Source organism: Physeter macrocephalus, chromosome 6 (assembly GCF_002837175.3).
Source record: "Physeter macrocephalus isolate SW-GA chromosome 6, ASM283717v5, whole genome shotgun sequence".
Classification (NCBI taxonomy): domain Eukaryota; kingdom Metazoa; phylum Chordata; class Mammalia; order Artiodactyla; family Physeteridae; genus Physeter; species Physeter macrocephalus.
Window position 1 is genome coordinate 58581980 of NC_041219.1, and position 12650 is coordinate 58594629.

General features: G+C 34.2%; 1 protein-coding gene across 1 annotated transcript in view; it reads right to left on the reverse strand.

Annotated features, from left to right (window-relative positions):
* CD163 (CD163 molecule) overlaps positions 1-6413 on the reverse strand; it is a 41555-nt gene extending 35142 nt beyond the window's left edge. The window contains exons 1-5 of the mRNA XM_055085457.1: positions 6332-6413; positions 6069-6140; positions 5097-5196; positions 3868-3954; positions 2886-3206 (exon numbers count right to left, since the gene is read on the reverse strand). Coding sequence (XP_054941432.1) covers positions 2886-3206; positions 3868-3954; positions 5097-5142 — 454 coding nt within the window. The 5' untranslated portion in view covers positions 5143-5196; positions 6069-6140; positions 6332-6413. The remainder of the gene's footprint in view (positions 1-2885; positions 3207-3867; positions 3955-5096; positions 5197-6068; positions 6141-6331) is intronic.
* Positions 6414-12650: the final 6237 nt, after the last annotated feature.

Consider the following 12650-nt stretch of genomic DNA (forward strand, 5'->3'; position numbering starts at 1 on the left):
TAATCTGTAAAAAAGTCTTTAACAGATTAAACTTTACTTTGTGTTTTGTTTTGTTTTCTTCCATTACTGAGGCATAATAAACACTTCTATGTAGAAATAGATACGTTTGCCTCAAAGTATTTATTTAAAAAGCTTGAAAAAATAAAATTTGTTCATACTACAAAGAAGCAAAAATGACAAACCAGTCATTTGTTGAACAGTTAAAATTTTTATTTTAATCTTTTTTTATGACCATCAGTTTAGAGCATGAATGATTGCTTGAAGTTGAATTTGAAATTAGAAAACAGGAAAAAGCAAAACAAGAATGCATAAGCATGCATGATAGTTTGCAAAAGTGGTATACAAAAACATTAAACATTAGGACTTCCCTAGTAGCGCAGTGGTTAAGAATCTGCCTGCCAATGCAGGGGACACAGGTTTGAGCCCTGGTCCGGGAAGATTCCACATGCTGCGGAGCAACTAAGCCCATGAGCCACAACTACTGAAGCTGCATGCCACAGCTACTGAAGCCCGCGTGCCTAGAGCCCGTGCTCCACAGCAAGAGAAGTCACTGCAATGAGAAGCCCGCGCACTGCAACAAAGAGTACCCCCTGCTTGCCCCAACTAGAGAAAAGCCCATGCACAGCAATGAAGACCCAATGCAGCCAAAAATAAATAAATAAACATTTTTTTAAAAAACATTAAAAATTGGGAATTAATCAAGGTAATTTATTTCTTACCAATTTTTTTCTGAATCAAAGCTTTCTTTTCCCTCCCCTGAAGCACCCACTACCATTTTTAGCAAAGAATGGCTTTTTCATAAAGAAAATTCTCTCTATATGTAAACATTTTTTTAAAAAACATTAAAAATTGGGAATTAATCAAGGTAATTTATTTCTTACCAATTTTTTTCTGAATCAAAGCTTTCTTTTCCCTCCCCTGAAGCACCCACTACCATTTTTAGCAAAGAATGGCTTTTTCATAAAGAAAATTCTCTCTATATGCTATCCTTAGATTTTCCATGATGAATAAAATACCTGAGAAAAAGAGACTTGGGATGAAATTTTGGGACACCTAAAAATCAGAAAGTGTTTGTGGTTGAATAAAATGCTTAGAAGTTCTTTTTTGAAAAAGTAATTCAATTTTAAAAGCACTGAACTCCAGACAAGGACATCCACTCAGCAAGATTTTGTATCATGAATAATAATAACAGCTTACAATCAAAATGTGCATATGCTGTTCCAAATGTATTACATATGCTATCTTCAGTCTTCACAACAACATTAAGCATTACGTGTCATTACCACTATCTCTACTTCACAGATAAGCAAACTGAGGTTAAATAATTGACACAGGATCAAACACCCAGAAAACAGTAGAGACAATGTAAACAAACCCAAACAAAAAGACAATCTAGCACCAGAGTCTATCCTCTTTACTATTATGCATGTGATAATAATAGAATTTCCTAATAATAGAATTTCCTAAGTAGATGCTCTGAGGATTGAGCATTGACCAGGGTAGAGAATCTCAGAAATACAGACTCTGAAACCTCAGAAATATGAACTCAGAAACCTCATGAAACTCATGAGTCCCTGAGTGGCTACACATCCCTTTCTATTATTACGCACCAGTTGGAGGTTTAGGTGTATAAACTTCAAAAACCAAGTTTGAGTAATGTCATCCTTATATAAAGGATCCTTATGTAAAGGTATGAAAAACAGAACACAAGTTAAAAGTACTACACTGATGTCTTAGCTTAAACAGTCAACTTATAGACAGCAATAATTATAGTAAGAGCCTGGCAAGATTGATTATCATTTTTAACTTTGCTGTAGATGTTACAATTGTTATTTCTTATCTTTCCCTGCAAAATGATTAACAATAAAAGAGAAGAAGAAGGGGGAAGAGGAGAAGAATGGACGAAGAGAAGAAGAAAGAGAAATGAGTTGTCTAGATAATGAGAAACAGTGAGCCACGAGGAAACTAATGTTAATTTTTAACACCTATTACCTGCCAGTGTACCAGCAGCTTTACATGTATTATATTATTGGGTGCTCAGAAACTGAAGTTTAGAAAGATTTAGCAGCTTGTTCAAAATAATAGCATTAATGAGCAGCCGAGCAATTTTCTAGATACTAGCCTGTGTTGCTCCCATTACACCACCATGCCTGGATAGAGATTAGTCCTTTCTAAAATCAGTCCTATGGAGGAGATGATCTCTAATAGAAAGGCTGGGTTGTGATAAAGTTACATAAAGGTCAATGACGTAAGCAAAGAGAAATTGGCAGCCCAGGAATCTGAACTGGGTCAGAAACATGACCTTGGGATTTGTCAGCAGAAAGGTCTGGGCTATTGTAAGGACAAATGAGATGAAATATATGAAATGTTTTATAAATTAAAACTAAAACTACCTTGTAATAGTAAATGAACAGCATTGTACAGTGGAAGAAGCAATTCTACTTTGCAAAACATCCTTCCTCCAACAAAAAAGGATTAGTGCTAAGAATATTTATTTCCTGATAGAGTAAGTTGATTATCAATTAATGGGAAAAAGGGTCATGATTTATGGGCCAATGCATGAAAGTAGCATTTTATGGGGAAAGGGGACAAGGAATTAACTTAGATATCATGATATTTTTATGTAGAAGTAGAAAGTTATAGTAGGATTACTTAATATAAATTGAAGCTAGTCACTTCCTCATTGACTGTAGTATTCAGAATCTCTTTCGATTTTTTTTAAAACATGGGCTTTTTCATGTGTTTTCTGGTCTTTTAGCAACGGATTGGGTAATTTTATACGTGGACTAGATTACTTACAGAAAACTGGCTCCTTTTAATTTTTAACCCATAGGTTTTTTTTCACAAAGCATTTCATGTTAAGGCTTGACTTATGCAAATCTTACCTGAGCAGGTGATTCCAACATCCTGTTGGTGAGTACAGTTATGCTTTCCCCACCCATCATGTTTGCAATCCCAGAGAGTTGATTCATTTCCTCGACAAGAAACATGATCCATCCAAATGCGTCCAGAGCCTGCACTGGAATTAGCCCATCCAGTGGCTTTGATAACAGTTGGACATCCCAGCTGCCTACAAACAACGGAGACTGCGGCCAAGTCCCAGCCATTATTACACACAGTTCCCCACTCCTCCTGGACTTTCACCTCCACTCTCCCAGAACACTTGTTTTCACCAGCCTTTAGCCTCAACTCCTTGTCTGTTCCTCCTGTAACAGTAGGTAAAGGCAGCAATTGGTCAAGATCCAAAGAGCAAGTAGAAAATTATTATTCTTTAGATTACTTATTTATTTTTCAAAGCCAGATTCGAGAAATATTTCTGGACCTATCCAGGGTACAATAGGAGAATGTTATTTCATAGAAATTAAAAACGCAAATATCAGTATCACAGGCTTCAAATTAAGCAACGACATAAAATCAGTAAATCTGGGTAATCCAATACTGTATGATATCTTTATTTAATGGCTGATATTCTTTATAACGTCAATTTATATATTCTCATGGATAGTTTACTATAAAAAAAGATATTACAGAATTTTATAGGGATCAGCTATGTAAGTTTCTCCAGAATCCTAAGATCAGTAGAAAGAAGGCTGAGGTTGAGGATGAAAAGACCAGTTGTAAGGAACTTAGTGCCTATTTCACACATATACGGAAAATATCATGAATTTTTAAAATGCTAGTTAAAATCTAACTGAAACTTTTTGACTCAAATGGAAATTGAAATGGAGATATTTTCCTATTATCTTCTACTTTGAAACCATGAAGGATGTTTTTAGATGCTATTTAGCCTTCAGGAGAATTATTTGCTTTTTAGTGACTCTTGCCACAGTGGGCTAAGGTTGCAAGTAAATTTGACAATGTACTCACCAAGAGAACTGGTGACCAAACAGGAACTGAGAACTGAGACCACAGCAATAGTGAAAGGACTTAAGTGGGCAGAACATCTTCTAAATTCTGTGAAAAGACGAAAGAGAGCAAAAGTAGAGTCTTCCCAAAAAGAGGCTTTGGAGGAGACAGATGGTTTCAGAGGTTTGAGGTTAACAAAGAAGGTCAAACCAAGACAGAATATCCTCCCCACTAAATGGCAAGGCAGGCAGGAAAAATTCGTAGCCAGGATCATACAGCCTCAGTAGCTTTGAAAACGTTCATGTTTATAGGCAATCTAGGGGTGAGGAATTAGAAGAGAGTTGGGGATGGAAAAAGCATTGCAAGATTGAGCCTTAAAACCTGGAAAACTGAAAAGGCATTGATGAAACTTAGAAGCGGGCAGTTCTCCCTTCAGGCACAGAGCAATATTCAACCACTGATACCCTCATCTCCAAGCCTACCGGATCCACATTATTAGATGGCAAGTTCCATGAGGGAATGAATTATATCTATCATGTTCACCAGTTTCACCAGTACCTGGCACAGTGCCTGCTAAATAGTAGTTGAACAATACATTGGAGGAAAAAGTGACAAAGATCATATTTGAAAACCCCACTATTGGGCCTTATCTCCAAAAATAGCATAAAATGCTCTATCACTCAATTCTCCTTCTTACTCTCACCTAACAGTAATTTAAAAGTAAAAATGCTATGATAGTCACTCCTCTGTGATAACTCACTGAACTGTGCACTTATGACCTATGCTTTCACATGGTATGTTATACCTCAGTCTAAAAGCTTGAAAAAGAAGAGTAAGAATGCTAAATAAGTTTAATGCATCCACATAGGTCACGAAGTAGATTTCAACACTCAGGTGTGTTATTCTAAATGTCCTCTAGGGAAGCAACTTTCAATCAATATGCATTCCTACTTGTTCTATTTTTCTAACAACTGTTAGTTTCAAGCTCAGTACAATTCAGTTAATTTTAGTTCCTTACTTTGTTGCACTTAAGCAGTTTTACAGACTTGATGCCAAATCAAATCCTTATCTCACATCTGCAATTTCGAATCTATGGAAGATAAAAGTACTGCCTTATAGGCGGCTTATTGCCCTTTTCCTATAACTTACCCTCCTGATGCCCATCACTATTAAATCAGATCCACTGACTGCCAGACTATTGCTATACTCCATTAAAGAAAGGGTAAATAGAACAAATGAGAAGCTTTTACCAGTAGATCCAGAGTTTTCACGTAGCACCATCCTGAGTTTGTCCATTCCAAAGTTTTATGATACTTAAATCTTCTTGTATTATTCCCTAGGAATGGTCTCCTAAAGAAGAGGACCACTAAGAATTCTAAAAATCATTTCACATCCACAAAAAAACAGAAAGACTTCATAATGGAGGTGGAGTCAACCAGAAAAGGGAAGTAATTAAAAGAGGGATGTTCTCTTTCGTGCTGAGGTTTTCTTCCATTTGGGACATGAAACAACCAAAGAAAACTGAGAAACATTCACTACAGATTTATAAAAATTAAAGGGGAAATATTGACTCATATAGTTTTGTAATTGAATTGAATATTTTAAATTTCTGCCCTTTGTTTTGGACTAATATACTAGAAGCATAAAATAGCTATTGTTTTGTAGTTAAATTATGTTAAAAAATTAAAGTAAAATAGGCAAAATATAATTAAATCACTAAAGCTTGATTGTTATAACAACTTTTAATATTATTTGCATAATCAAATGTGTCTAATGAATAATTTTGTGCAGATTACCTATAGACAGCACTTGCATTTCTTTTCTTTTTCAAAATTTTTATTGGAGTATAGTTGACTTACAATGTTGTGTTAGTTTCAGGTGTACAGCAAAGTGAATAAGTTATAAATATGCATATGTCCACTCTTTTTTAGAGTCTTTTCCTGTATAGGTCATTATGGAGTATTGAGAAAAGTTCCCTGTGCTCTACAGAAGGTCCTTATTTGTTATCTATTTTTTATATAGCAGTGTGTATATGTCAATCCCAATCTCCCAGTTTGTCCTTCCACCTCCCCCCACCCCCACTTTCCCCCTTGGTAACCATAAGTTTGTTTTCTACATCTGTGACTCTGTTCTGTTTTGTAAATAAGTTCATTTGTACCATTTTTTTAGATTCCACAAATAAGCGATATCATATGATATTTGTCTATCTCTGTCTGACTTACTTCACTCAGTATGACAATCTCTAGGTCCATCCATGTTGCTGCAAATGGCATTATTTCATTCCTTTTTCTTTTCTAATGGGATGAAGAGCAGCAATAAAATTAGCCAAGACTGTTACAAATTCTACAAATTTTGAAATAAAAATTTACAAGACTTGATTTTAGCTCTAAATAAGTCAAATTCAAGTAAGAGAAATACATCTAATAGCAATAATGAACATAGTTTCAAAGCACAGTGTGAAAAATAAAGAAAGAACTAGTCATACCAACTAGAAGACAGGAACAAAGAGTTGAAAATTCTTTTCTGTGGTAAGATGCTTAATTGTATCCTAAAGTATGAGAAGCACTTTGCTAAAAGGAAAAAAGAGAAAGAGATTTAAGGTATAAGAAACAAAAAAATAAAAGAGAAATAAAGAGAAATAAAGACAATTCTCACTGTTTTTTTTCTACATTAGGAATAAAGGAGGTTGAATAGTATTTTTTTTCTAATTTTTATTTTATACTGGCTTATAGTTGATTTACAATGTTGTGTTAGTTTCAGCAAAGTAATCACAGCAAAGTGATTCAGTTATACATATACATATATCTATTCTTTTTCAGATTCTTTTCCTATATAGGTTACTACAAAGTATTGAATAGTGTTCCATGTGCTATACAGTAGGTCCTTGTTGATTATCTATTTTATATATAATAGTGTTTATATGTTAATCTTAACCTCCTAATTTATCCCTCCCTCCCCCAACTTGTCCCCTTGGTAATCATAAGTTTGCTTTCTACGTCTGTGAGCCTATTTCTGTTTTGTAAATAAGTTCATTTGTACCATTCTTTTTAGATTCCACGTATAAACCATATCATATGACATTTGTCTTTCTCTGACTTCACTTACTATGATAATAACCAGGTCCATCCATGTTGCTGCAAATGGCATTATTTCATTCTTTTTTATGGCTGAGTAATATTCCATAGTATATAAGTATCACATCTTCTTTATCCATTCATCTGTTGGTGGACATTTAGGTTGCTTCCACGTCTTGGCTATTGTAAACAGTATTGCAATGAATATTGGGGTGCATGTATCCTTTTGAACCATGGTTTTCTCCAGATATATGCCCAGGAGTGGGATTGCTGGATCATGGTGGCTATATTTTTTTTTAAAGAACCTCCATACTGTTCTCCACAGTGGCTGTACCAATTTACATTCCCACCAACAGCATAGGAGGGTTCCCTTTCTCCACACCCTCTTCAGCATTTTTGGAGTATAGTTGACTTACAATGTTGTGTTAGTTTCAGGTGTACAGCAAAGTGAATAAGTTATAAATATGCATATGTCCACTCTTTTTTAGAGTCTTTTCCTGTATAGGTCATTATGGAGTATTGAGAAAAGTTCCCTGTGCTCTACAGAAGGTCCTTATTTGTTATCTATTTTTTATATAGCAGTGTGTATATGTCAATCCCAATCTCCCAGTTTGTCCTTCCACCTCCCCCCACCCCCACTTTCCCCCTTGGTAACCATAAGTTTGTTTTCTACATCTGTGACTCTGTTCTGTTTTGTAAATAAGTTCATTTGTACCATTTTTTTAGATTCCACAAATAAGCGATATCATATGATATTTGTCTTTCTCTGTCTGACTTACTTCACTCAGTATGACAATCTCTAGGTCCATCCATGTTGCTGCAAATGGCATTATTTCATTCCTTTTTCTTTTCTAATGGGATGAAGAGCAGCAATAAAATTAGCCAAGACTGTTACAAATTCTACAAATTTTGAAATAAAAATTTACAAGACTTGATTTTAGCTCTAAATAAGTCAAATTCAAGTAAGAGAAATACATCTAATAGCAATAATGAACATAGTTTCAAAGCACAGTGTGAAAAATAAAGAAAGAACTAGTCATACCAACTAGAAGACAGGAACAAAGAGTTGAAAATTCTTTTCTGTGGTAAGATGCTTAATTGTATCCTAAAGTATGAGAAGCACTTTGCTAAAAGGAAAAAAGAGAAAGAGATTTAAGGTATAAGAAACAAAAAAATAAAAGAGAAATAAAGAGAAATAAAGACAATTCTCACTGTTTTTTTTCTACATTAGGAATAAAGGAGGTTGAATAGTATTTTTTTTCTAATTTTTATTTTATACTGGCTTATAGTTGATTTACAATGTTGTGTTAGTTTCAGCAAAGTAATCACAGCAAAGTGATTCAGTTATACATATACATATATCTATTCTTTTTCAGATTCTTTTCCTATATAGGTTACTACAAAGTATTGAATAGTGTTCCATGTGCTATACAGTAGGTCCTTGTTGATTATCTATTTTATATATAATAGTGTTTATATGTTAATCTTAACCTCCTAATTTATCCCTCCCTCCCCCAACTTGTCCCCTTGGTAATCATAAGTTTGCTTTCTACGTCTGTGAGCCTATTTCTGTTTTGTAAATAAGTTCATTTGTACCATTCTTTTTAGATTCCACGTATAAACCATATCATATGACATTTGTCTTTCTCTGACTTCACTTACTATGATAATAACCAGGTCCATCCATGTTGCTGCAAATGGCATTATTTCATTCTTTTTTATGGCTGAGTAATATTCCATAGTATATAAGTATCACATCTTCTTTATCCATTCATCTGTTGGTGGACATTTAGGTTGCTTCCACGTCTTGGCTATTGTAAACAGTATTGCAATGAATATTGGGGTGCATGTATCCTTTTGAACCATGGTTTTCTCCAGATATATGCCCAGGAGTGGGATTGCTGGATCATGGTGGCTATATTTTTTTTTAAAGAACCTCCATACTGTTCTCCACAGTGGCTGTACCAATTTACATTCCCACCAACAGCATAGGAGGGTTCCCTTTCTCCACACCCTCTTCAGCATTTATTGTCTGTAGACTTTTTGATGATGGCCATTCTGACTGGTGTGAGGTGATATTTCATTGTGGTTTTAATTTGCATTTCTCTAATAATTAGTGAAGTTGAGCATCTTTTCATGTGCCTGTTGGCCATCTGTATGTCTTCTTTGCAGAAATGTCTATTTAGGTCTTCTGCCCATTTTTAAATCAGGTTGGTTTTTTTTTTTTTTTATGTTGAGCTGCATGAGCTGTTTATATATTTTGGATATTAACCTCTTGTTGATCATATTATTTGCAAATATTTTCTCCCATTCAGTAGGTTGCCTTTTTGTTTTGTTGATGGTTTCCTTGGCTGTGCAAAAGATTTTAAGTTTAATTAGGTCCCATTAGTTTATTTTTGTTTTTATTTCCATTACTCTAGGAGATGGATCAAAGAAGATATTGCTGCGATTCATATCAAAGAGTGTTCTGCCCACGTTTTTCTCTAAGAGTTTTATAGTATCCAGTCTTACATGTAGGTCTTTAATCAATTTTGAGTTTATTTTTTATATATAGTGTTAGTGAGTGTTCTAATTTTATTCTTTTACAAGAAGTTACCTGCTCAGGTAAGACTTTCAATCAATGTGTTAAGAAGTTGCATTCCAATTTTATTCTTTTACATGTAGCTGTCCAGTTTTCCCAGCACCACTTATTAAAGAGACTGTCTTTTCTCCATTGTATAATATTGCCTCCTTTGTCATAGATTACTTGATCATAGGTGTGCGGGTTTATTTCTGTGCTTTCTGTACTGTTCCATCGATCTACATTTTTTGTTTTTGTACCAGTACCATACTGTTTTGATTACAGTAGCTTTATAGTATAGTCTGAAGTCAGGGAGCCTGATTCCTCCAGCTGCATTTTTCTTTCTCAAGATAGCTTTGGCTATTCAGGGTCTTTTGTGTTTCCATACAAATTTTAAGATTTTTTTTGTTTCATTTTAAAAAGCTGAAATAATTCATCACCAGTAGACCCACACCACAAGAAATGTTAATGGAAGTCTTTCAGGCAGAATAAAAATGGTATTAGATAGAAATACGGTTCAACACAAGGAATGTAGAGCACCAGAAATGGTAACTACATAGGTAAATATGTGGTTTTTATCATTATTTATTTTTTAAAATAATTGATTGTTTAAACAAGAATAACAGCTATATAAGGTGAGCTTATAACATGTAAAAGGAAAATGTATGAAAATAATAACACAAAGGGTGAAAACACAAATGAAAGAATATTATTAAAAAATTTATTTACTCTATGTAAAGTAGTCAAAGGTAGACTATGGTGAGCTAAAATCACATACTATAAACCTAAAGCAGCCACTAAGATAATAAAACAAAGAGTTATAGCTAATAAGCCAATAAAGTAGATAATATGAGATCATAAAAAGTATTTAATTAATCCAAAAGAAGGCATAAAAGAGGGAAAATGAACAAAGAATAGATTGGAGAAGTAGAAAATAAAGAGCAAGATAGTAGATTTGTACCCAACTGTATCTATAATCACATTAAATGTAAATAAAGCACACCCAATTAAAAGGCTGACATTGGCAGACTGGATTAAAAATCAAAATTCAACTACATAATGTCTAAATAATATATAGAAAAAGTAGAATAAAAGTAAAAGGTTGGAAAAAGACATGCCATCCTAACACCAATTTAAAGGAAGACAGAGTGACTATGTTAAAATTAGCACAAAGTGATTTCAGAGAACAAATATGTCCAGAAATAAAGAAAATCATTTCATAATGATAAATGGTGCATTTATCAAGAGTGCACATCAGTCCTAAATGTTTGTGAAATTAACATCAGAGCTTCAAAATCCATGAAGCAAAAACTTATAAAACTGAAGGAGAAATAGCAAATCCAGAATTATAGTAGGAGATTTCAAAATGTCTCTCAATAATTTGTAAAACAAGTAGGCAGAAAATCAGTAGGAATAGAACTGAACAACATTATCAATCAACATAACCTGAACAACATATATAGAATATTTCTTCCTATAACAACAGAACTTACATTCTTTTCAAGTGCATACAGAACATTTCCTAAGATAGATAATGTTTTGGGGCATAAATAAATTCTCAACAAATTAAAGTAATTCAAATCATACAAAATATCTTCTCTGATCACATGGGAGTAGAAATCAATAACAGTAATATCTCTGGAAAATCTCAAATCTTTGGAAACCAAAATAGCTCACTTTTAATAATCCAATGGTCAAAGAAGAAATCCATTTTGAGTTTATTTTTGTGTATGGTGTTAGGGAGTGTTCTAATTTCTTTCTTTTTTTAAACATCTTTATTGGAGTATAATTGCTTTACAATGGTGTTTCTGCTTTATAACAAAGTGAATCAGTTATACATATACATATGTTCCCATAGCTCTTCCCTCTTGTGTCTCCCTCCCTCCCACTCTCCCTATCCCACCCCTCTAGCTGGCCACAAAGCACTGACCTGATCTCTGGTGCTGCTTCCCACTAGCTATCTATTTTACGTTTGGTAGTGTATATATGTCCATGCCACTCTCTCACTTTGTCACAGCTTATCCTTCCCCCTCCCCATATCATAGTAGGTCTGTGTCTTTATTCCCATCTTACCCCTAGGTTCTTCATGATATTTTTTTTCTTAGATTCCATATATATGTGTTAGCATACGGTATTTGTCTTTCTCTTTCTGACTTACTTCACTCTGTATGACAGACTCTAAGTCCATCCACCTCACTACAAATAACTCAATTTCGTTTCTTTTTATGGCTGAGTAATATTCCATTGTATATATGTGCCACATCTTCTTTATCCATTCATCCGATGATGGCACTTAGGTTGCTTCCATCCCCTGGATATTGTAAATAGAGCTGCAATGAACAATTTGGTACATGACTCTTTTTGAATTTTGAGTTGCATTTCTCTGATGATTAATGATGTTGAGCACTCTTTCAGGTGTTTGTTGGAAATCTGTATATCTTCTTTGGAGAAATGCCTATTTAGGTCTCCTGCTCATTTTTGGATTGGGTTGTTTGTTTTTTTGTTATTGAGCTGCATGAGCTGCTTATAAATTTTGGAGATTAATCCTTTGTCAGTCACTTCATTTGCGATTTGAGTCTTCTCCCTTTTTTTCGTGATGAGTCTGGCTAATGGTTTATCAATTTTGTTTATCTTCTCAAAGAAACAGCTTTTAGTTTTATGTAGCTGTCCAGTTTTCCCAGCACCATTTATTGAAGAGGCTGTTTTTTCTCCATTGTATATTCTTGCCTCCTTTCTCAAAAATAAGGTGACCATAGGTGCATGGGTTTATCTCTGGGCTTTCTATCCTGTTCCATTGATCTACATGTCTGTTTTTGTTCCAGTACCATACTCTCTTGACTACTGTAGCTTTGTAGTATAGTCTGAAATCAGGGAGCATGATTCCTCCAGCTCCGTTTTTCTTTCTCAAGATTGCTTTGGCTATTCGGCGTCTTTTGTTTTTTCATACAAATTGTGAAATTTTTGGTTCTAGTTCTGTGAAAAATGTCATTGGTAGTTTGATAAGGATTGCATTCAATCTTTAGACTGATTTGGCTAATATAGTCATTTTCACAATGTTGATTCTTCCAATCCAAGAATATGGTATATCTCTCCATCTGTTTGTATCGTCTTTGATTTCTTTCATCAGTGTCTTATAGTTTTCTGCATACAGGTCTTTTGTCTCCTTAGGT